At 40.4% G+C, this 23,102-nt stretch overlaps 1 protein-coding gene across 1 annotated transcript in view; it reads right to left on the reverse strand.

Moving 5' to 3' along the window:
* Positions 1 to 833: 833 nt before the first annotated feature.
* LOC120940121 (solute carrier family 22 member 13-like) overlaps positions 834 to 23,102 on the reverse strand; it is a 36,377-nt gene continuing 14,108 nt past the window's right edge. Inside the window, exons 4-10 of the mRNA XM_040352778.1 lie at positions 22,340 to 22,508; positions 16,984 to 17,104; positions 13,115 to 13,209; positions 10,459 to 10,673; positions 9,971 to 10,079; positions 7,509 to 7,718; positions 834 to 1,172 (exon numbers count right to left, since the gene is read on the reverse strand). Of these exons, the coding sequence (XP_040208712.1) occupies positions 1,088 to 1,172; positions 7,509 to 7,718; positions 9,971 to 10,079; positions 10,459 to 10,673; positions 13,115 to 13,209; positions 16,984 to 17,104; positions 22,340 to 22,508 (1,004 nt within the window). The 3' untranslated portion in view covers positions 834 to 1,087. The remainder of the gene's footprint in view (positions 1,173 to 7,508; positions 7,719 to 9,970; positions 10,080 to 10,458; positions 10,674 to 13,114; positions 13,210 to 16,983; positions 17,105 to 22,339; positions 22,509 to 23,102) is intronic.

The raw sequence follows: 23,102 nt of genomic DNA on the forward strand, positions 1-23,102 counted from the left end.
AGGATGCATTGAAGTATAACTGAAGACAAAACTTTTCTTTTTGTTTATTTTGGATAGAGTGCAGGGGAATTAGAGCACTTGTCATCTAATTGCTGTCTGTGCACTCATTAGGGAGAGTCACCCTCTCTTTTTGTCCTGTCTACCACTGTCGTTGAAAGTGAGAGTAAAGAAAATCCCAAATGTTGGGTTGTCCCCAGAAACGTAATAGAGAGGAAATCTTCCAATGTAGACACAAGTTTAATTTGCAGAATTTCATTTTACTTCCTGTTTTGGCTATGAAACAGGAAATTAAGTGAATTTTCCCAATTGGACACAGATGGCGGAACACAAATCTGACAGGGGTTATAATCCTCCCTTACTCTATCCAAAATGAAAAAAAGTTTTGCCTATAGTTATACTTTAAGGCAGTGGTCATCAACCCTGTCTTCAGGGCCCACTAACAGGCCAGGTTTTATGTATTACCATGCAGACTAAAATACTGCAATCACTGAGCAGCAAATGATATCACCTGTGATGTATTTCAGTTATCTTGCAAACCTGGCCTGTTAGTGGGCCCCGAGGACAGGGTTATTGACCACTGCTTTAAGGTAAAAAAAACTTTACCCTTTAGAACCACTTTAAGTGTATGAAAAGACAACCATTTTAAGATTATGGCACTGAATATCCAATCTCACTGTGTTTCAGAGAACACAGCATGTTGAAACAAAATTATTTATATATGACACAATCATAAGCTTTCTGCCAATCACGTTCCAAAAAAGCTCACTTCCAAGTAAAGCAGGATGGTGTTTCAGGTGAAGAGAGGTATTTAGAGGTAGCAACAAAGTTCAACATGGTTTTCATATTATTTATTGCACATACTCTCAAACATAAGTTTGTCATTGTTTTGATTGGTGCTAGTTTACATCTTTAGCGTGTGTTAATGTGCATTGGCCATAAAAATCGATGTCTTTTCTTTAATCTGTTCATGGGTATTTAAAGGAAATGGAAGTGCATGGCAAACAAAAAAACAGTAATATAAAGATGCAAATGAGTCCAGTTTTAGCGTTCTTACAGATTACACTGCGTCAATTGTTTTAGGTGCAGCTTATAAGCGTGTACTTTTCTGCTCTAGCTCTGTGCTCAGTTCAAGATGTCCATTGATCAAATGTTGTCCTCTTTTGCTCTCGCTTCTGAAAAAAAGACAACTCAGCTTCAAATATGGGAAAATATGGAAAAATGTATGCAATACAATTTTTCATCTTATGATATGAGACCAGAACTTTAGAAATTACCATAAAATTATTATTTTGACTATCTACATCTATTATTTATACCAACTTTAGATATTAATTTCTTTTGAATGGGTGAATAAAGTAAATTTATTTCCGAAACTAGCACTGAAAAAGAAGTGCATGACAAGAAAAGATTACCAATCTGTGGATTTTAAATCTCTGCAAAAAGAGAAAGAAGATGAAATATCGGAAGTGATGCCGCGTACACACGATCGTTTTTCGGCATTAAAAAAAACGACATTTTTAAAAACGTCATTTAAAATGATCTTGTGTGGGCTACACATCCTTTTTCGGCTTCTGAAAAACGACAAAAAAAAAATTCGAACATGCTGCATTTTTTAACGTCGTTTTAAAAAAATTTGTTTTTCAGGTTGTAAAAAATGATCGTGTGTGGGCTAAAATTAAGTTTTAAACCCGTGCATGCTCAGAAGCAAGTTATGAGACGGGAACGCTCGTTCTGGTAAAACTACCGTTCATAATGGAGTAAGCACATTCATCACGCTGTAACAGACAGAAAAGCACGAATCATCTTTTACTAACACGGAATCAGCTAAAGCAGCCCAAAGGCGAATAGAACTTCCCCTTTAGAGTGCCATCGTACGTGTTGTACGTCACCACGCTTTGTTCATCATTTTTTTTAAAACGATGGTGTGTGGGCAACGTTGTTTTTAATGATGAAGTTGGAAAAACGTTGTTGATGTATTCATCTTATGGAATTAATCTAGGGAAAAGGTTAATAAATGTTGGCCTATATCAATGCAAAGACTGGATGGCTGGCAATAAGCTTGGACTGAACGCAGCCAAAACTGAAGTTCTATTAACCACTTCCCGACCGCCGCATGTATATGTACGTCCACAGAATGGCACGTACAGGCAAATGGGCGTACATGTACGTCCTTGCCTTTCCGCGGGTCGGGGGTCCGATCGGGACCCCCCCCCCCTGCTACATGCGGCGGTCGGGTTCCCTCAGGGAGCGATCCGGGACGACGGCGCGGCTATTTGTTTATAGCCGCTCCATCGCGATCGCTCCCCGGAGCTGAAGAACGGGGAGAGCCGTGTGTAAACACGGCTTCCCCGTGCTTCACTGTGGCGGCGTATCGATCGAGTGATCCCTTATATAAGGGAGACTCGATCGATGACATCAGTCCTACAGCCACACCCCCCTACAGTTGTAAACACACACTAGGTGAACCCTAACTCCTACAGCGTCCCCTGTGGTTAACTCCCAAACTGCAACTGTCATTTTCACAATAAACAATGCAATTTAAATGCATTTTTTGCTGTGAAAATGACAATGGTCCCAAAGATGTGTCAAAATTGTCCGAAGTGTCCATTAGTAGTAAAAAAAAAAAAATTAATAAAAATGCAATAAAACTATCCCCTATTTTGTAAACGCTATAAATTTTGCGCAAACCAATTGATAAACGCTTATTGTGATTTTTTTTACTAAAAATAGGTCGAAGAATACGTATCGGCCTAAACTGAGGGAAATTTTTTTTTATATATGTTTTTGGGGGATATTTATTATAGCAAAAAGTAAAAAATATTGCATTTTTTTCAAAATTGACGCTTTATTTTTGTTTATAGCGCAAAAAATAAAAACCGCAGAGGTGATCAAATACCACCAAAAGAAAGCTCTATTTGTGGGGAAAAAAGGATGCCAATTTTGTTTGGGAGCCACGTCGCACGACCGCGCAATTGTCTGTTAAATCGACACAGTGCCGAATCGCAAAACCTGGCCTGGGCATTTAGCTGCCTAAAGGTCCGGGGCTTAAGTGCTTAATTGGACCTACTAGCCCCCTATTGCTGGCTGCTTGGCCTCCATCTTTCGGACCAGCACCCATTCCAGCCAAGCAGGTAAAAAACCTAGGAGTCATAATTGATGACACCCTCTCGTTTGTGCCCCACTTTAGAAACATCCTGCGGAATGCCAATTACCATCTAAAGCTCCTCAGAAAAGCGAAACATCTATTCACGCAAAATAACAGATCACTACTTGCCCAGGCTTTTATTCATTCCCGGTTAGACAGGGCAAAGGTATTCCTATTGGGTGCCCCGCAAAAATGGGCCCATAAGCTTCAGGTGGTTCAGAACCACACTGCTCGCTTTGTACTTGGTCTAGCAAGACAAGATCACATTAGCCTGGCCAGGAGATCACTTCATTGGCTCCCTATCGAGCAGAGAGTGATCTTTAAAACGCTCTGTATCTTCTTTCGTGCATACTGGGGACAGGGTCCCAAGTATTTACACAGCTTGGCAGTGCACTATGAACCCTCGCGCCTATTAAGATCCAAGACCCAACATTTAGCCACAGTTATTCCATCTAAACTTTCTTCCATGGGAGGCAAACGACTCCAGAGTAGGGGTGCCATGCTGTGGAATGCCCTCTCCTTGGAACTTAGGATGACACCTAACCTGCTCCTCTTCAGAAAAAAACTGAAGACGGAGCTGTTCGTCCAGGCTTATGGATAAATGTATTTTTTTTATTTTCCCTTTCACAGTCCGCCCCCTCATTGAAGGGGCCACTTGCCTCTCTAATAACCATGATCCCGGAACGGCCCTGACTATTCAGACATCTATGATGTCTTCTACCCCTCTTCTAGTATCTCCACTGCCCCTTTTTCTTTTTCTCTCTTACATTCCACGGCTCTTTCCTCTTGCTCCCCTAAGGGCTGGATACCATTTCCTTTCACCGACCTTTTCTTCTCTTTCCTCTCTCTTCCTCACCAGGGATTGATTCAAAGTAACATCTCACCAGCGGCGCTTAGATGCTCACTTCACAGTGGGCATTTGGCGCCTAACTAAGCTCAAAAATCAATAAATCAAATCAATCAAATAACATAGGTATATTTTTTACAAGTGAAATCCATCAAGAATCTATCAATTTCTTGGATTTGACTATATAGAAAGACAAAAGAATAAGAAGAATTGCAGTAATTTACAGGAAACTGACATCAGTGAATAGTCTGCATCATTGGTATAGTCACCATTCAGATTATGAATTGTTGAATTATGAATTTAATTGAAATTATGAATGAAATCATGACATTTATGAATGAAACCAAGGGAGAGGGATACTGACAGGGCAAACATTGTGATCAAGCTTAAATTATTTAACAATGAATTCAAGAAAGAAGCCAAAGTTTGGCAGACATATTTTTGGAGAGAGGGTATCTGAAGAAATGTTTAGAGATCGCATATGAGAAAGTACAAAATAAAACCAGAGAATCTCTTATGAGAGTGAAAAGGGAAAGAAAATTAGAAAGATACAATAAGTGATTGGCACATATTCATAACAATTTGGCAAGATTTTAAAAATACTAACACATTTTCCTAGAAGACAAAGACCAAAAATAATTGTATAAGCATTATATTATACATTGAAGTGTGAGGAATATCAAAGATGTGCTCATTCATAGCCATCTGGATACACATGATAAAATTGCAAGGAGTGAATTCTAGTTATCCCAAAGGCTGAACAGGTCTTTTCAAGGTGGGAACTTCAAGGCATGTCAAAATATTTGTAAGTACCATTGATTATCCAAAAATAGTGGAAGGATAAAAAAATTGATCTTTTTACATTTATAGCTCCACAAGAGCTACTGTGTGTATTCAGCAAAAAGCCCCTGTTCTAAATGATATATAAGAATAAGTTATTATATAGTTTTTAAGGTGAGTTTTAGAGCATTCGAATAATTTCCTGCTCAAAAGAGGGAACACCCTAGCACACAAGTATGGTCAGCGCATATAGGTAATTCAGATTGTATACATTTTTAGGTACTCAGCATAAAAAATTGGACCCCTGTAAAGGAGACTTAGATAAGGCCCTGCTTTAGGCTAACATGTGATGTATCTTTAGAATAAATTCCAAAGCAACAGTTTGAATGAAATATTTCCATGTTTGTCCATCATCAGTAACTGAGATAGGATAGACTACTCAGTATATGACATAAAGAATTAATCTACAAAGTAATTTTTCAATAAGATTTAATAAATATTCAAAAAGATTGCATAAAATACATTGATTGTACTAAAATGTATAGGAATTCCTCTGGCAAAATATGAGTAAAAAAATAATTTTATGAAACTATTAGGTTACACTGGTGATTCTTATTCTTAGAATTAATTTCTAATTATCTAAATAGTAAATTAGATGTAGCTATTATTATTAAATCCCAAATAGCAGAAAAAGATATAGGGGTTGATTTACTAAAACTAGTGAGTACAAAATCTGGTGCAGCTGTGCATGGTAGCCAATCAACTTCTAACTTCGGCTAGTTCAGTTATTCTTGGACAACAAATTTGCAATAAGCGTATATAGATTGGTTTGCGCAAAAGTTATAGCGTCTATAAAATAGGGGATCGTTTTATGGCATTTTTATTATTCATTTTTTTTTACTAGTAATGGAGGCAAGCTACGATTTTTATCTTGACTGCGATATTGCGGCGGACACATCGGCCAGTATTTTGGAACCAATGTCATTTATACAGCAGTCACTGCTATAAAATTGCACTGATTACTGTGTAAATGACACTGGCAGGGAAGGGGTTAACCACTAGGGGGCGAGGAAAGGGTTAAGTGTGTCCTAGGGAGTGATTCTAACTGTGAGGGGGCTGGGCTACGAGGGACATGACATTGATCACTGCTCCCGATGACAGAGAGCAGTGGATCAGTGTCCCGTCACTAGGCAGAACAGGGGAATGCCTTGTTTACATAGGCATCTCCCTGTTCTGCCGCTCCGTGACACGGGACACCAGCGGACATTGAGTCTGCAGGTCCCACAGGCACAGTCCCGGAGCTTGCAGCGCGCGTCTAGGTGGCAGATTCAAAGCAACGTACCTGTACGTTGCTTTGCCTGCCTGTGCCATTCTGCCAACTTAAATGTACGTTAGGCAGTCGGCAAGTGGTTAAAGAGGAGTTCCAGCCAATACATTTTTTTTAAAAGTCAGCAGCTACAAATAGTGTAGCTGCTGAATTTTAATATAAGGACACTTACTTGTCCAGGGATCCCACGATGTCAGCCACCCGAAGCCAGTTCATCCATCGGCTCGGGTGCAGGCATTGGCATCGCAACTAAGGGAAACCGGCAGTAAAGCCTTCAGGCTTCACGCCGATTCCTACTGCTCATACGCAAGTAGTGCTGATAGTAGAATGGAAGTCCAGCTGGAGAACAACAAAAAAGATAAAAAAATACAAAAAGAAACGATATCCAAAAATTATTCTTTATTGTTCAAGACCTACTGTAGTTTCATTTTAGCCAGAAAGTCAACTTTAAGCTGATAACCATAAGCATGCACAATTGGGAGCTGTTTTTTTCAGTCTAACATCACTCGAGTAAGACTTTGAGATATACACACCAATCAAAGTGAGGAAGGGGTAGAGCGGCGAGCCCATATCCATAATTTGTTCTGGGTTTTGTTTCCAAATAACTGCAGAAAGTCGGTTAATTCCAGGGGGTTCACATACTTTTTCATGCCACTGTGCATGACAATCAGATTGCATGAGTTGTGTTAAATTCGATTAGATTTTTTTTTAAAAGCTACTGTATATAATGTGAGGGCATACCTAAACAATCCATTTAGTTTGTATCCAGTCAGGTAGGCCATTGGTCTACATAATCTATAGGTAGATGTAAAGGAAATTGTACAACAAGACTGTATGGTCCGATTTAACCAAACTTTTCACCAGAAATCACTAAGCCCAGGTTATTTTAATCATACATTCCTTACACATTATGATTTTGTAACCGTTTTGATAACTACGTGCATGTGTGATTTATTGTAACCTTGATTTAGGGTGTCTCTATACTGCCATTTGAATGAATCAATATAATCTGTATTTTTTTCAACAAGACAGGAAAACATTATGAGACAGGAAGTAGACAGGAAGTATGCCTCAATGTTTATTTCCCAAATAGATATAAAATGTCACCTGACTTGTCAAGCAGACTCCACATATAAACACAACTTGACCTTTGAGGTGAATCAAATCTTTAAAATAGAATATACTTAGTGAGTGCATGTTTTAGGTTGTTGTAACACTTGCCTGAAACTAGTATTTGACTTTCAGCAGACAGTTAGATTTTAGGAAGATAAACAGTAAAAAAAAATGCAGTCCTTGTAATGATATACAGAAACAATGTTTTTATTTAATCACTAGAACACATTGGTAATCATGTTTAAACACAAAGATCTATAAATAATGTAAAAATAATACTAGTATTATATCTGTACCTTGGCACTCCATTGGCATCATGTGTATGGTCCTGGAGGTCTCTGTTCCGTGTCTCTGGAAGAAAGAAACAGGAAAGGCCTCCAATGATGGGGCCACTGCCATAAACAGCCATTGGAATAGCTGAATGATACTGGTCCAAAAGATTTATGAGGGGAGCAATTATTCCAGCAACACGGGATGTCATAGAGCAAAGACCCACTCCATTTTGTCTGTAAAAAAAATAAAAACTTTCACCATTGGTGTCAGAATACCATAATCCAAAAATACTTTTACAGAGTATGTCCATAATGTCAGGCTCAATAAAAGCTATTAAGACTGATATTCTCCACCATATGACAACTGCAGCCAGAACAATAATAGCTTGAAAATGGAGAAGTACAAAAAGTCAGACCAGGGCCGATACGCCCTATAGGCTCACTATGCAAGCCGCTTAGGGTCCCGCAAAGCTGCGGAGGGCCCCCTAAATGACTAGAGGCCCCGCCTGGTGAGAAGTCATTCTCAGCCCCTCACCCCACTTCTCAACTCGCTGGCTGCATGGGAGAAGAGGTAAGAAGTCAGCACCCCCCGCTTTTCTCATTTTAATGTAAGATGTAATTTCTGACAGCAGAACACCCCCACCCCCCGCTTCTCAACTTTAATCTTTAATGTGACATGTCACTGTTGGCAGCGCCCCCCTGCTTCTCAACTTTAATGTGACATGTCATTTTGCTTAGGGCCCCAGGGAAGTCAGGATCGGGACTGAGTCAGACTATAATTGAATGGATATGTGAAATTAACGAAACACAATACACAGAAAGACAGATAAGGGAAGAAGGGTAAAAAAAAAATCAAATGCCAGAAATATGGAAAAGATGGGAATGATTTCAGTCCTCAATAAAAATAATAAAATATTTATAAATATGAATGAATGAATAACCCCAAAGGGGGGGGAGTTAAAGGGGAGGCAAAGGAGGGAAGGAAAATAAACAGTTTTTTTGTTTTTGTTTTTGTGGTTGTGGGTTTTGGATGAGAGTACAGTAGTTGTATGTATGTTGAACTTTTGGGAAAATGAAGGAGAAAGAAAGATAGGAATAATGAAAGTCTATATAACAATGATGGACCCTAGTTGACTTATAGGACATAGAATGTTTGTATAATGTAATGAATTTTATATAACTGTGAACATTTTGGTATAAATCAAAAAAAGGAAATGTGTCTAGAATTTAGAACATTTGTCCCAGCCACCCGTAGGCCATGACATCTCCTAGCATCTCCTGGCTGAGAACTCTTGGGAGACAAATCAATGAGTTTGTATGGATTTGGTCAACCAAATTCCCTTTGAGAGAAACTAGTGCTCAGGCGTTCCCTTCTCCATAAACATTCATCCTGTGAGATTGTTTGTACAACAATTTTTCCTAAAAAAAGTTTTGGCATCTGGATTGTCTGTTCACAGCCAGATGGTGCCTGTAGGCACCTTAGAGTGTATTTCTGAGGAAAAAATAAAACATATTTAGTGTATATCAGCAATGCATGAACATTTCCTGGTGTTTTATCCTTTTGGGGGCAGTCGGCTCAGGCTCTCAATGGCATGCTGAGAGGTTGAGCCAGGTGTCGGTCCAGGGATCTGGCGGATCCCGACTCCATGGTCGTGATGACGTGGAGCCTGGACAGACTGCTGTGACGTCAGCAGAGAGCAGACTTCAACCTGCTCTCTGCTGAAAACAGGTCACAGGAGTACAAAACGAACTGCACTGCTGTGATCCACAGGAGAAGTACAGCCAAACCAGCTTTGGCTGTACTTCTCCTTTAACTGGTTAAGCTGTGAGTGGTTTGTGTGGCATGTTACATACAGTAGCTCTTTGCTTCACCATAATGAATAGCCTCAAAATCATTTTGATTTAGAATTGAATTCTGTTCAGAATCCCAACAAGGACATCTTCCCACATTTCTGGCACTGCCTCAACAGGCTAAGATCTTCTTTTAAACAAATATACCATTGTCAGCCTAAACTCATTTATAGAGAAAAGGCACACAGAAGATAAAAATCTATCTGGATTTCTCATTAAAAAATTAGGAGGGCCATCAGGAGTAGAAAATGTCCCAGCATCAGCTGGAGTAAACAATACCCTGTATTTTGTGTCATTGGGAGGAATTATGCGCCATAATTGGTGTCATAAGGCCCCATTGATGGTGTCATTGGGAGGAACTGTGCTTGTTTGTTAGTGTCAGTGACAGTGCCTCAAGAGCAGGCAAAGGGCCACATCTGCCCCCGGGCTGCAGTTTGGAGACTACTGCCCACTGGAGACCAATAATACTGGCAGATAGACTGAAGAGTTGTGCCTAATGCACTAAAAACACACCAAGGGTTGGGAAAAATCAAACTGCAAGAGTCACTTACAGTAGTGCTCAACTAACCCAAGACTACTCAATGTAAATACACTCAAAGAAAGTGACAGACATGGAAAAATTTAAAGGATCTCACCTGATAACAGTGGGGAATACCTCAGCGGCATAAATATAACAAATTGAATAGGAAGACGCTGTTGCAAATTTTCCAATTACGGCCAACACTGTTATTACGATAGAAAACTCTAAAAAGGAAAATGATAAACAAGTGAGGAGAGATTATTATGCAAACTAAAACAGGTCAACAAATCCCCAATCTAATGAGGATTTGAAAAAAAAATAAAAAATAATGGTCACTATACAAGCATTGTTCTACTCCAAAGCATTGATTACAAGGTGTAAACAAATGTGTTATACATTTATGGCATAGGTGGGCCCCATGTAAAGTTTAGCATAAAACATTGCTTGTAGAAAGGGCATGGGATTTCTGGAAAAGTTAGATAGTGGCATCAGGGTGCTAGAATTTTGTTGGCATTTCTTCGAGAAAACTAATTTCTTTGGCTTTCAAAGATGGACTGTCCCAAGACAATTTAACTTGATGCTCGACAATATTGCAGGTCTTACCGTTTGGTATTGCAGTAACAATAAGGCAGACAACTCCTCCAAGCAAGAGACAAGCTGCCTGGCTTGGTTTCCTTCCAAAATACTCCACCATGAATATGGCTCCAATCCGAGCTGGAACTTCTACTGCTCCAAATATGAGCTGGGTGACATAAATGTCCAGCCCAAAACTCCCAACACTGAGACTTAGACCATAATAGACCAGACTGTTCACAAACCTGAAAGCAGATTTGTAAATACAGGTGGGACCTTTCCCCACAAACATAGGGTTATAACATACATACACTTTTAATAAATATGCCATCAAATGTGCACAAGGAAAACAGAAAATAACAAGTGCAACCAAAGATTACGTTTTTGTTTTTTTATTATCTTGAAATAAATAGGACCCCATTGCTCTTTCCTCCCTGTGTAAATGCCAGATGCGGTCATGCAAAAAATAATAATTTAAGCCCATTTTACTATGCACAAAAGACACGCAAGCTCCTGCGCACGGGTGGGTTGTCCGACAGTTAGTCACTATTTCCACATGGGAATTTCCACAAAATCAAAACTGGTAACAAAGGCCTTGCTGCCCTTCAGGGACGGGGAACATCCTAGCAGAGAACAAAAAGAAGAAAAAGAAAGGCGCACCAATAAATAACAATACAAATACACATACTAAAATAGGAGAGGCTGAGATCCCATCTCAGCCTCTCCTATTTTAGTATGTGTATTTGTATTGTTATTTATTCATTTGTCTATTTGTATTTATTTCTTCTCATTTTCATTTTTATTCATTTATCTCTTGTCCTTCCATTGTTCTGTTATTGCTGTCATTTTTCACTTATTGTCGTTTTGTAAGACCCGGAACTGCCCATCATTGGGTGGGAGGAGTCGTGGTGTCCCCTGGGAGGTCTCCCTGGGCTAGAGATAGGCGTGGTCAGTGCATATGTGTAGGTATATCTAGGGGATGCTTATGGAAGGGCCTGTACTGCTGAGCTCTGATGAAGAGGCCTCTGCTGCCTTGAAACGCATCAGCTGGCAGTGACATACCTCTTTCCCCCCTATCCGGGATTGTGGCTCGAGGGATATTCATCATCATACCGTTGTTGACAAGCCTTTTATACTATCTCATTTGTGAGTAGTTTTATTTTATCTTACCTATTTATTAAACTGTCAAACGGTAATACACTAGGCTGGTGCGCCTTTCTTTTTCTTCTTTTTGTTCCCATTTTACTATAGTCTGACTCCTGTACCTAGTGTTTAAATGCTGGGTTAGATAGTCGGTTACAGTTTTGTTACTGACTGTGACCACAATTGGAGACATTTCCCCTTTCTTCCTGTCTTGTTGACAGAGGGATGGGAAGTGGTGGGACATCTATAGAATAGGAACAAGTACGACAGGAAAACATTTTTAAAGTAGACTTATGCCACGTACACACGGTCAGAATTTCTGACAACAAATGTTTGAGAGCTGGTTCTCAATTTTTCTGATAACAAACGTTTTTGTCAGAAATTCCGATTGTGTGTAGCCAATTCCGACACACAAAAATCCACACATGCTCGGATTTAAGCAGAAGAGCTGCACTGCCTATTAAACTTAATTTTTCTTGGCTCATCGGGCGTGTTGTACGTCACTGCGTTCTTAACATTCAGAATTTCCGACAACATTTGTGTGACTGCATGTACGCAAGACAAGTTTGAGCCAACATCCGTCGGAAAAGAATCCACGGTTTTGTTGTCGGAATGTCCGATCGTGTGTACATGGCATAAGGCTGTTTTCCTGTTCCAGTGACACTCACTCTATACTTAGTAAAAAAATAATAATTTGGCTGATAGTTCTGTTGTAAAAGAGAAAGACAGGTCATTTGATCCCCCACTCAGCTTATCAATGATGTGAGAACCAAGTCAGATTTTACTGGTCTTCACATTTGCAATCTAAGAATCTGAATAACTGATAACACTGTAACAAGTGCAAATAGATGACCCCCTTATACTATGCCAGATCACGTCTCTGCACTTTTCAGTATGGTATAGCCATACTACTGCACTTTAAATAGACCAGCAAATTCTGAGATTTCCTAATTAAACAATCAACCTTTCTTTTTGGTTAGAGCACAAAACAAAAATAAAGATCAGAAACAAATTAACAAAACTGCTAAATCTCACAAATCCCGGGCATTACCATCTTGAAGAAAGTCTCTACTGAGAGAAAAATCAAAGCTGTCAATGCTGACCTGGTTGCTTGGTTTCTATATTTTCTGAATCAAAGACCCAGAAACGTATGTCGATTCAGAGTACATTTAGGACTTCTGATCTGCATACTAGTGTTGGATCAGTGGCTTGGATGGTATGGAATCTGTTGGATCGGTTGCATTTTCAGGAGTCATCAGCAATGGCAACCTTCATATTTCTCAAAGTAAATATTTTCCTTAAAAAGACACTAAACAATAATATCAAAGGGACTTTTACTCTAAAAAAAATTTAAATAACTTTTCTAACACCCCAATTTTATTAAATATTTGATTCCTGTGTAGGCTCAAGAAAAGACAGATGTATTCCTCAATAATGTGAAAATGTGTGCAATGCACATTCACAACCAACGAAAGCACATTCATCAATCCAACTTTAATTTTTTTCTAGGTGTTTATTACCTATTTTCACCTCCAAGACTTACCATATCAAACACATAATCAGAGTTACTTTTCTCAGATTTGGGATCCTAAAAAGATCTATCATGTTTCCAGATGTAGCCTGTTTTTCTTCTTGTAACTTTAAATAAAAAGAGAAAGTTAACTGTTTTGAGAATCTAATGTTTTTTCACCTCTCCAGCAAAGTGTCCTGGTCCTGTACGTTTTTCTTGCTACTGCTAATGTAACAAGTGCCCTTCTTTCATCTCCTTATTCCATTAAAAGATAGCTATATAATATAATTGTAATAATAATCCTTTATGCTACCCCTTCCCAGCATTCCCCCAATGTTTTTACTCATATTGTGAAACCCAAGGAAACTACTGCTTCCAACTCTTATTTTGTACATATTATTTTTATAATATCTTGCAAAAATTGGACGTTGAGTTCGACGTACGACAACATTTTTATAGTCTGTACATCCAGCTTTTGTCTGAAGAAAAAACGGAGTCGGCTGTTAAAAGCACCATACTAACGATTCGGAAATCATCAGAACGTTCGTCGAACACGATTTTACTTCCGATTTTTGTATCATGTGTACGGGCCTTAAAACACACCAAGTGGGGGGGGGGAATTATAACAACACAAAAGTATATTTATTTTTAAAAGAGAGCCAGTCATCAATGGGCATTTGTTTTATTCCGAACCCCCCCTCCAATTGTTATTGCGGACTTTCCATAAGAAATAGAGGGTCCACTTTAATGGTAGGCACTCACTACCAAAACCTAATTAGCTCTGAAATAATCTTCAAAAAGTATTTAAAAAAATGAATTCATTACAACTTCATTACAGGACTGCATTACTGCAGGATTGCGAGCACCCAGAAATCAATAAAGTTCACCCCCCGAAAGCATCACCCACAACTCCAATAAGCTTCAGAAGTTTTCCTTTTTTTTCAAATATTTATTTTTCAGAGTAGGGTACTGCCAATAAAGCAGACCTTCCATTTCCATGGAAGGTCTGCTTTACAAAGTGCATCTTTAAGCACTATTTTATATCATTTTTTTATTATTCATTCTCCACCTGAATGTCAGGTGGTAAGGCCATCTTATCTCCTGTCTGTGTATGGTGGTAATATCAAACTCTCAGACAACAATCAAATAGCAAAGGTGCCATCAGGATTACGTGAAAAGGCTTTGACAGTTCTACCAGGGATGGACTGGCCATTGGGACTACAGGGAGTTTCCCGGTGGGCCGATGACTCAGTGGGCCGGCTTCAGTGACAGCAGACCGCCACCCCCCTCTGCTCCTATGTCTCTCCCTTCCCGCAGCGATCACCTCCTCTCCCTCCCCACAGCGCTCAACTGGGGGGAGCAGAGAAGCAGGGGGAGGAGCAGGGGGGACAACAGAGGAGCATAGGGGAGGGGACAGACAGCTGACTCAACAGCTATGGCCTGGGTGAGTTTCTCACTTCTGCCTAATCTTGTCCCATAAGGGGGGGCACCGAACTGATTCTTTGCCCCGGGTGAAATAATGTCTAGCTTCCCCACTGGTACTGCCTATAAGAGTACCAGTACCAGCCGTTCTACTTGAATAAAGTATAATGGCTAGTGAAGGGGGAGGGGGCTTGGGTGGCCGAGGGGGGGGGTGCGGGATTTGTCCGGCCGCCATGGGAGAGACCTGTCAAAGTGGGCCAGTCTGGATGAAATGCAGTGCCAAATTTTTGTCCCAGTCCAGCCCTGAGTTCTACCCTCCTTTATCAGCACAGACAGGCTGACAGATGTCAAACCTGAGCTTAGATTAGAGTTTGGTGAGACTACATCAGGGGTAAAACTGGTCCGCTCTAACAGGGAGAGAATACATGTTAACAGTGCACATGCATCCCTAGAAGAAAAGGCTGTAATTCCTTAAAGAGGAACTAAAAAAGCTGTAATTTTGTAAAGTGAATGTAAATTTCACTGCTGGTGCTTAGAGGTTTTGTAATAATGTTTAAGTATGCACAGCATTAATGCACATTATGACAGAATTTCCTGCCAAATTTTCCCCTCCAGGATTGCAACAGTCACCATCATGAGTAGTTCAGTGTACAATCTTAGTATGATTTTGTACCGGTACTAAGCAACCCCAGTGTGCCAATCAAGACAGTCCAGGACTTCAAACCTGGAGGATTGGGTGAAGATGGAAGTGTCAGTGAGAAAGATTGCATCACTAGAGGGCAGGTAAGTATTGCAGACTTTAGTTCCACTTTCCATGTCCACAGCAATCTACCACCCACAGTTTCAATTGTTTCCTGCATCAAAGTAGCATAACAAGTACAATTATAATGGAAATTACTTTTAAACTGATGTAATGCTAATCTAACAAGTATTTTAAATAATATTGCTCCCAAATATAAATTGTTTGCTCACTTGAATCTCCAAGAAGCGATTTGTGGGTGGCAGTTTCCTGTGGAACTTTCAATTCTATGGCCACATACTGTATATAGGCACTGTACGGGCTAGAGGAAGCCACATTTTACAATAAATACATGTTTTAGCCATCCTTCTTGATCAAGTGATAAGAGTTAGATATGTGCATTCCTGTTCGTACGAATGTTATTTTCGTACGAAAATGTTCATTTTCGTACCCGCAGAATAATGTGTACATACGAAAAAATTAAAGCACCAAAATACGAAAACGACGGGATTACGAATGACCCGCATAACGAACAACCGCAAATACGAACGAACGATCCGACGAAAATACGACAAAACGAAAACGGCAAAAGAACGAAAATTATATCTATAACAAAAGATTTGCATTCTGTATCCTGTTTGAATCCCCTCTCTGCTCGTATCCTCAGCCGTATGTTCACACGACATCCACAACAAAAGATTTGCACTCTGTATCTTGTTTGAATCCCTTCTCTGTTCACACCCTCAGTCGTATGCTCATATGACATCCACAACAAATGACCCGCACCCTGTATTTTGAATTCCTTTTTTCTGTTCGTATTTTGGATTCAACAGAATGCAAATCTTTTGCCACAGATGTCACACGAACACACGACCGAAAACACCAAAAGAAAAAGGACCCAAAACACAGAATGCAAATCCCTTGCCACAGATGTAATTTTCGTTTTTTTTTTAATGGGCAGTGAGTGTAGTTAGTAAAGCAGCTTCTCTTTTGTGCTGAGTAGTACAGTAAAGCCAAATAAACTTTTCTGTGGATTTTCATCTGAAGGGAGATCAGTTGGCCAGACTTTTGAACCCAAAAATGGTTTTCTGATGGAGTTTAAAAACGAACAAATTTTCTGAGAACGAACGGAAAACGATCGTTTTTATGTTTGTTGTTAAAAAAGTCTGACCAAGTGTATGGGGGCTTAACAATAGTTAATATGGATGAGCCGCGTGTTGAAAGTGCCGCAAATCCCGCGATATATTTACGAAAGTACAAAATGACGAAAATCCTTTTTCTGTTCGTATTTTCAGTCGCATGCCCGCATGACATCCACAACAAATTGTCATAGATGTCACATGAACACACGACCGAAAACACGAACAGAAAAAGGAATCCAAAACACAGAATGCAAATCACTGATGAAAATTCACGAAAATTATTGTCTAACAAGTAACGAACGTGAATTAAACAGAATAACGAACCATCCCGCATGTACGAAAATAAAACGGTAACGAAAATACGAAACGATTGGAATACAAAAAAATCTCGTCGTACGGAAAACAAACGGGAACGAACAGGAAAACGGGCGTCTTACGAAAAGCGAACGAAAACGAACCTACGGAACGATACGAAACAGAACAAATTTTTTTTTTTCTGTGCACATGTCTAATAAGAGTAATTTGCCAGTTAATACCAGTTGCTGTTACAGGGTAATTATTACTGGCATTAAAAGCCTGATTAATGTAAGGATACTCACTTGATTAAACAATTCCTCAGATAGTTCCCGTTTATTCATAACTGCTGCTTTCTGGAGGAGTTTTTTGGCCTTTTTTACTTTCCCTTTAGCTAGAAGCCATCGCGGTGATTCTGGAAGAAACCTGACAAAGAAGCTTTCATATTATGTGAACTTGAAAATTGGCAGTGTTACAGAAATAAAATATTTATCATTAGGGTTGATTTACTAAAACTGGAAAGTGAAAAATCTGGTGCAGCTCTGTATAGAAACCAATCAGCTTCCATTTGTTTTGTAAAAGCGTAATTAAACAAGCTGAAGTTAAAAGATGATTGGCTACCATGCACAGCCTCAGCTCTAATTCATAACAAAGGTGTTCTATCGGGTTGAGGTCAAGACTCTGTGCAGGCCAGTCAAGTTCCTCCACCCCAAACTCGTTCATCCATGGCACATATCTGCAGACCCAGAAGAGGATGCCCTGAGTCTGGTAAAATACTAATATTGCACAATCTAATCTGTTGTCTACTGGGAACTGTTGTGCTTCCTTCAAGGGACCAAACTTTGCCGGCCAATGTTCTCTTTTCATTATTTTCTGGCCAGTGTGACAAAATGGGAACTGGTATAGCAAGTTAGGACTGTCTTTATATACTGCTGTTAGATTAATGCAGTTCAGTTCTGTTAATTACTGCTAGACAGAATACTCCAGTTGTTTAACCTCCCTGGCGGTATGATTCTTTCAGAAAAAAGATGCTGAAAGCGGTACCATTATTTGCAAGGAAATTTGGCGTTTTATACTGTAGGTCTGTAATTTTTAGGAATAACTCACTTAAATCTGACCAAACAAGAGGCTAGTAGGCATCCCGGGTATGAAATTTTTTTTAAAAACAAAATTATAAATTATAATATAATAAATAATTATAACAAATAATAATATAATTCTAATAAAAATTATTCAATAATGTAATCAACTCAAAATCACTGAAATTTGCTCAGTTGCAGAATTGTCGCTGTCATTACTTTTATTTTTTTATGACGAATTTCCCCACAAATCGCTATCGCACAATTCTGCAAGTGATTATAATTTATTATCGCCGTTTTCTAGCTGCTCCAAAACCATTTTTGACATAAAGGGACACTTTTGGTTGCTATGGACAATCTACAGTTTGCAGGGAGAAAGAACCATTTTTATTATATAAAAGTACATGTAGGGCACTGGGCAGACCACTAGGGACAAGGGGTGTGTGTATTTTTTACATACAGTACTGTAATCTATAAGATTACAGTATACTGTATGTATAGTGTTTGTTTACGTTTTAGAATTTGGCGCCGTTCTCCACTCCCGTGCGTCGTAACGTCGCAGGGAACAGAGATCAGCGGCACAGGAGGACACTGTGAATCGAGCGAGGTCCCGCTCGCTCACACAGCGCGGTGGCATCGCTGGATCCAGGGACAAGGTAAGTAACTTTGTCTGCTGCTGCAGCGAGGCAAGCCTGAGTCTGACTCGGGGTTACCGCTTTTGGTATGAAAATCTCACCCCGAGTCAGACTCGGGAATACCGCCAAGGGGGTTAACCATATCTCTCAGAGTAACATTATTTTCTTATTAATTGTTTGTATATATATATATATATACACTTGCTAATCCACTCTCCTTTTAGGCTAAGCTTAGCCTCAGGATGTGTCAGTAAGTGCTGGGTGAGCAAAGTGTACCATTTTAAGATATGCAGCGGTTCCATTAGGGGTTCAGGGGCGCCGCCCCCCTAATCCCCGGACCCTAATTTAAATGCAGGGCACCAGACGCATGGATTTCAATGGGATTTATATTTTATTTTTTGAAGCACATGATTAGAGCCCGAGGCTCTAATTGGCTTAAAAAAGGGTGGGCTCCGGGCGCACCTGCTTCTCCTCCTGGCCAATCAGGAAGCGGGTCTTAAGACCTGATTGGCCTAGAGAAGAAGCGACCGTATTGGTCAGGAGCAGAAGCAGGGGAGAAGCTGCAGAGGAGACACAGGGGGAAGCCGCTGAAGCTGCCCACAAACTGAATGGGGTAAGTGTGGTACTGGTGGATGAGCGGCAGGATGGTTTGATCACCAATCCACTGACCGACGGAGGGGTAGGGGGTTTGATCAATCGATCGACCGTATGGGGGCGGGTGGTTCGTTTTCTGCCCCCCCAAAAATGGAGCACCGGCTGCCACTGAGCTCTACACATGCAAGAACCCCAGCATGGGTTCACACAAATAGCTGCAAGTAGGCAACCCAATTAAAAACAATGGGAGGCTGGCAGTTCTCTCAGCCGATCATGCCCACTCACATGTAATCACTCATGCAGCAATCACATGTGAGTGCCTGCATCCAGGGCCGATCGCTCACATGTGATCACTGCTTAAAAGAATACATTCAAGTGGGAGTAATTATCTTCGAGAGTCAACAACCTCCCATTGCTTTCAATTGGGGCTGCTTACTCACAGCTAATTGCGGGAACCCTTGCTTGGGTTCTTGTAGGTAATCGCAGGTAGGATGCATTCACAGGTGTGAATGGACCCCTATGGGTGTTAAAGGGTCAGAAAGTGAGGGATAATCTTCCCAAAGGGGTTGCAGCCAGAGACAAAAGGGTGGCAGAAAGTTTAACCATATTCAAAATGTTTTAACGGTTTGACTGTTGTTTGGCTTTAAACCCCTTCAATGGTTCTACCATACTGGTAGATTAAATGGTTTCTAAATAAAATGTCCCTAGCTCATATTTACATTTGTGTGTGCATGTCCTTTGTGTTCCACTAGTGTGTTCATCTGACGGGTAGTGAGTATAAATTGAAAGTAATAGCATTTCGATTTTTAAGAAAAAAAAAAAGACATTGAGACTTCCCAACAAAGGCCTTAAAATATATGCCCTGTACACATGATCGGAATTTCCGATGCAAAAAGTCAGACGGACTTTTTCCATTGGAAATTCCGACTGTGTGTATGCCCCATCGGATTATTTCCATCGGAAATTCCGATGAATTCCGTCCGAGTTTAGATAGAGAACATGTTCTGTTTTACTCCAATGGAATTCCATCGGAATTCCTAAGTGATTTTGGTCGGACAAAGGTCCAACCGTGTGTACGAGGCTTTATTGTGTATTGTAATGTGCAAATTTGAGGCCATATTGTCCCAATGGACAGATGTGTTGAATGGAAACTTTTTCACTTATCTAGTAACATAGGGGCAGATTCACGTAGAATCGCGGCAGCGTAACGTATCCTAGATACGTTACACCGCCGCAATTTTTCATCGCAAGTGTCTGATTCACCAAGCACTTGCGATGAAAACCTACGCCGGCGGCCTCCGGCGCAAGGCGGGCCAATTCAAATGGGCGTGTGCCATTTAAATTAGGCGCGCTCCCGCGCCGGACCTACCGCGCATGCTCCGTTTCCGAACTCCCGCCGTGCTTTGCGCGAAGTGACGTCATTTTTTTGAACGGCAACGCGCGTAGCGTAATTCCGTATTCCCGGACGGCTTACGCAAACGACGTTATTTTTTAAATTTTGACACTGGAACGACGGCCATACTTTACACAGCAATACGATTGCTGTGTAAAGTTAAGGCACAAAAAAATTACTAACTTTGCGACGGGAAACTAGACTAGCGGCGACGTAGCGAGCGCGAAAAACCGTCGGGGATTGCCGTAGCTCCTAATTTGCATACAAGACGCTGGTTTACGACGCAAACTCCCCCCAGCGGCGGCCGCGGTATTGCATCTTAAGATCCGACAGTGTAAAACAATTACACCTGTCGGATCTTATGGCTATCTATGCGTAACTTATTCTATGAATCAGTCGCATAGATAGAAACAGAGATAGAAACAGAGATACGACGGCGTATCAGGAGATACGCTGTCGTATCTCATTTGTGAATCTGGCCCATAGAGACAATCTTTAACCTGCCTGGCGGTATCCCCGAGCGTGACTCGGGGTGGGTTCTTTAGGGTGCGATCGGTATCCCCGAGTCACGCTCGGGGTAGATATGCAGAGCCTGCAGCGTGCGCTGGCTTACCTTGTCCTGGATCCAGCGATGCCACCGCGCTGTGTGAGCGAGCGGGTGCTCGCTCGATTCACACAGCGTCCTCCTGTGCCGCCAATCTCCGTTCTCTGCGACGTTACGACGCACGGGAGCGGAGATCAGCGCCAAATTCAAAAACGTAAACACATTACATACAGTATACTGTAATCTTATAGATTACAGTACTGTATGTAAAAAAAACACACCCCCCTTGTCCCTAGTGGTCTGTCCAGTGTTCTGCATGTCATTTTATATAATAAAAACGGTTCTTTCTCCCTGCAAACTGTAGATTGTCCATAGCAACCAAAAGTGTCCCTTTATGTCAAAAATGGTTTTAGATCAGCTAGAAAACAGCGATAATAAATTATAATCACTTGCAGAATTGTGCGATAGCGATTTGTGGGGAAATTCGTCATAAAAAATAAAAAAATAATGACAGCGACAATTTTGCAACTAAGAAAATTTCAGTGATTTTGATTTGATTACATTATTGAATAATTTTTATTAGAATTATATTATTATTTGTTATAATTATTTAAAATTATTTATTATATTATAATTTATAATTTTGTTTTTAAAACAATGTCATACCCCAGATGCCTATTAGATTCTTGTTTGGTCAGATTTAAGTGAGTTATTCCTAAGAATTACAGGCCTACAGTATTAAATGCCAAATATCCTTGCAAATAATTGTACCGCTTTTGGTACGTAATTCCAGACAGAATCATACCGCCAGGGAGGTTAATGCACAACAGATAAGCTAAAGCCCAAGTTTCATTTTATTTTTTTTACAAAATCAGCACAAGGAACGGTACTTACATTTAATGTGAAGCATCCTTTATGCTGTTGGAAATCCTCTGTCTCCTCATCTTCCACCCCACCTTACTATGAATGGGCGATGGGCTGATGAATAAAAAGTCCGATAGGAGCTATAGTACATTTTCTATGAATGGGGGGAAAGAGAGGAAAGGGCAAACATAGTGGGTACTCTTGATGAATGCCTGTAACAGGTTTAGCTGTTTGTTTTAACCCCCCCTCCCCCCGCAACAGAAGATTACATCTGCAGGGGTATGGTGGGGGGCAAAGTACTTTCATTTAAAATAAAGAGATCAGCCAGCAGCAAAAGGGACACCTTGCATTGAGTGGAAGTACTGTCCCTTGTGCTGGTTTAGAAACATTTATTAAGTAAACCCTGGCTTTAACTTATCTGTTCTGAATGACAGATTGTCTCTGTGTTACTTTATAAGTAAAATAGTATTCTAAAATAAAATATGATTTAAAAAAAAAAAGCAATACACGTTGTTCTATAAATGGAGCCATTCATAAATTGAATACACCTACCAGAAGTACCAGAACAGCAGGGCTGTGGGTGCAGAGCAAGCAATCTCTAACAACCTCCAGTTTCGGATGGCATAAGCTACCCCAGCCAAAGCTATTAGTCCTACTGCAAAGCAAACATGTGCAGTGATAGTGGCAAATGCACGCTGTGATGCTCCTACCCACTCTGCAACTGAAACAAAGAAATGAATTGTGAGCAATGAGAATACATAGAGAGTCTGCCCTGTCTGTAGCTGACTGAGCACAAATCTAATGCCGCGTACACATGATCGGTTAAACCTATGAGAATGGTCTGATGGACCGTTTTCATCGGTCAAAACCGATCGTGTGTGGGCGACATCGGTTATTTAACCATCGGTTAAAAAAAAGCCAACTTGTTTTAAATTTAACCGATGGATTCCTAACCGAAAGAACAAAACTGATCGTTAGTAGGCACGACCATCGGTTAAAAATCCATGCATGCTCAGAATCAAGTCGACGCATCCTTGGAAGCATTGAACTTCGTTTTTTTCAGCACGTCGTGTTTTACGTCACCGCGTTCTAACACAATCGTTTTTTTAACCGATGGTGTGTAGGCGTGACGGACCATCAGTCAGCTTCATCGGTTAACCGATGAAAATGGTCCATTGGTCCGTTCTTATCGGATGGACTGATCGTGTGTACGCGGCATTACTAATGGATGCAGACATCACTTCTTGCTTTAATAAAGGCAAATAGACTGTTCAATTTGCAAGCAAAGTTTCACTTTTCAAGGACATTTTCCCCA

This window comes from Rana temporaria, chromosome 5 (genome assembly GCF_905171775.1).
Source record: "Rana temporaria chromosome 5, aRanTem1.1, whole genome shotgun sequence".
Classification (NCBI taxonomy): domain Eukaryota; kingdom Metazoa; phylum Chordata; class Amphibia; order Anura; family Ranidae; genus Rana; species Rana temporaria.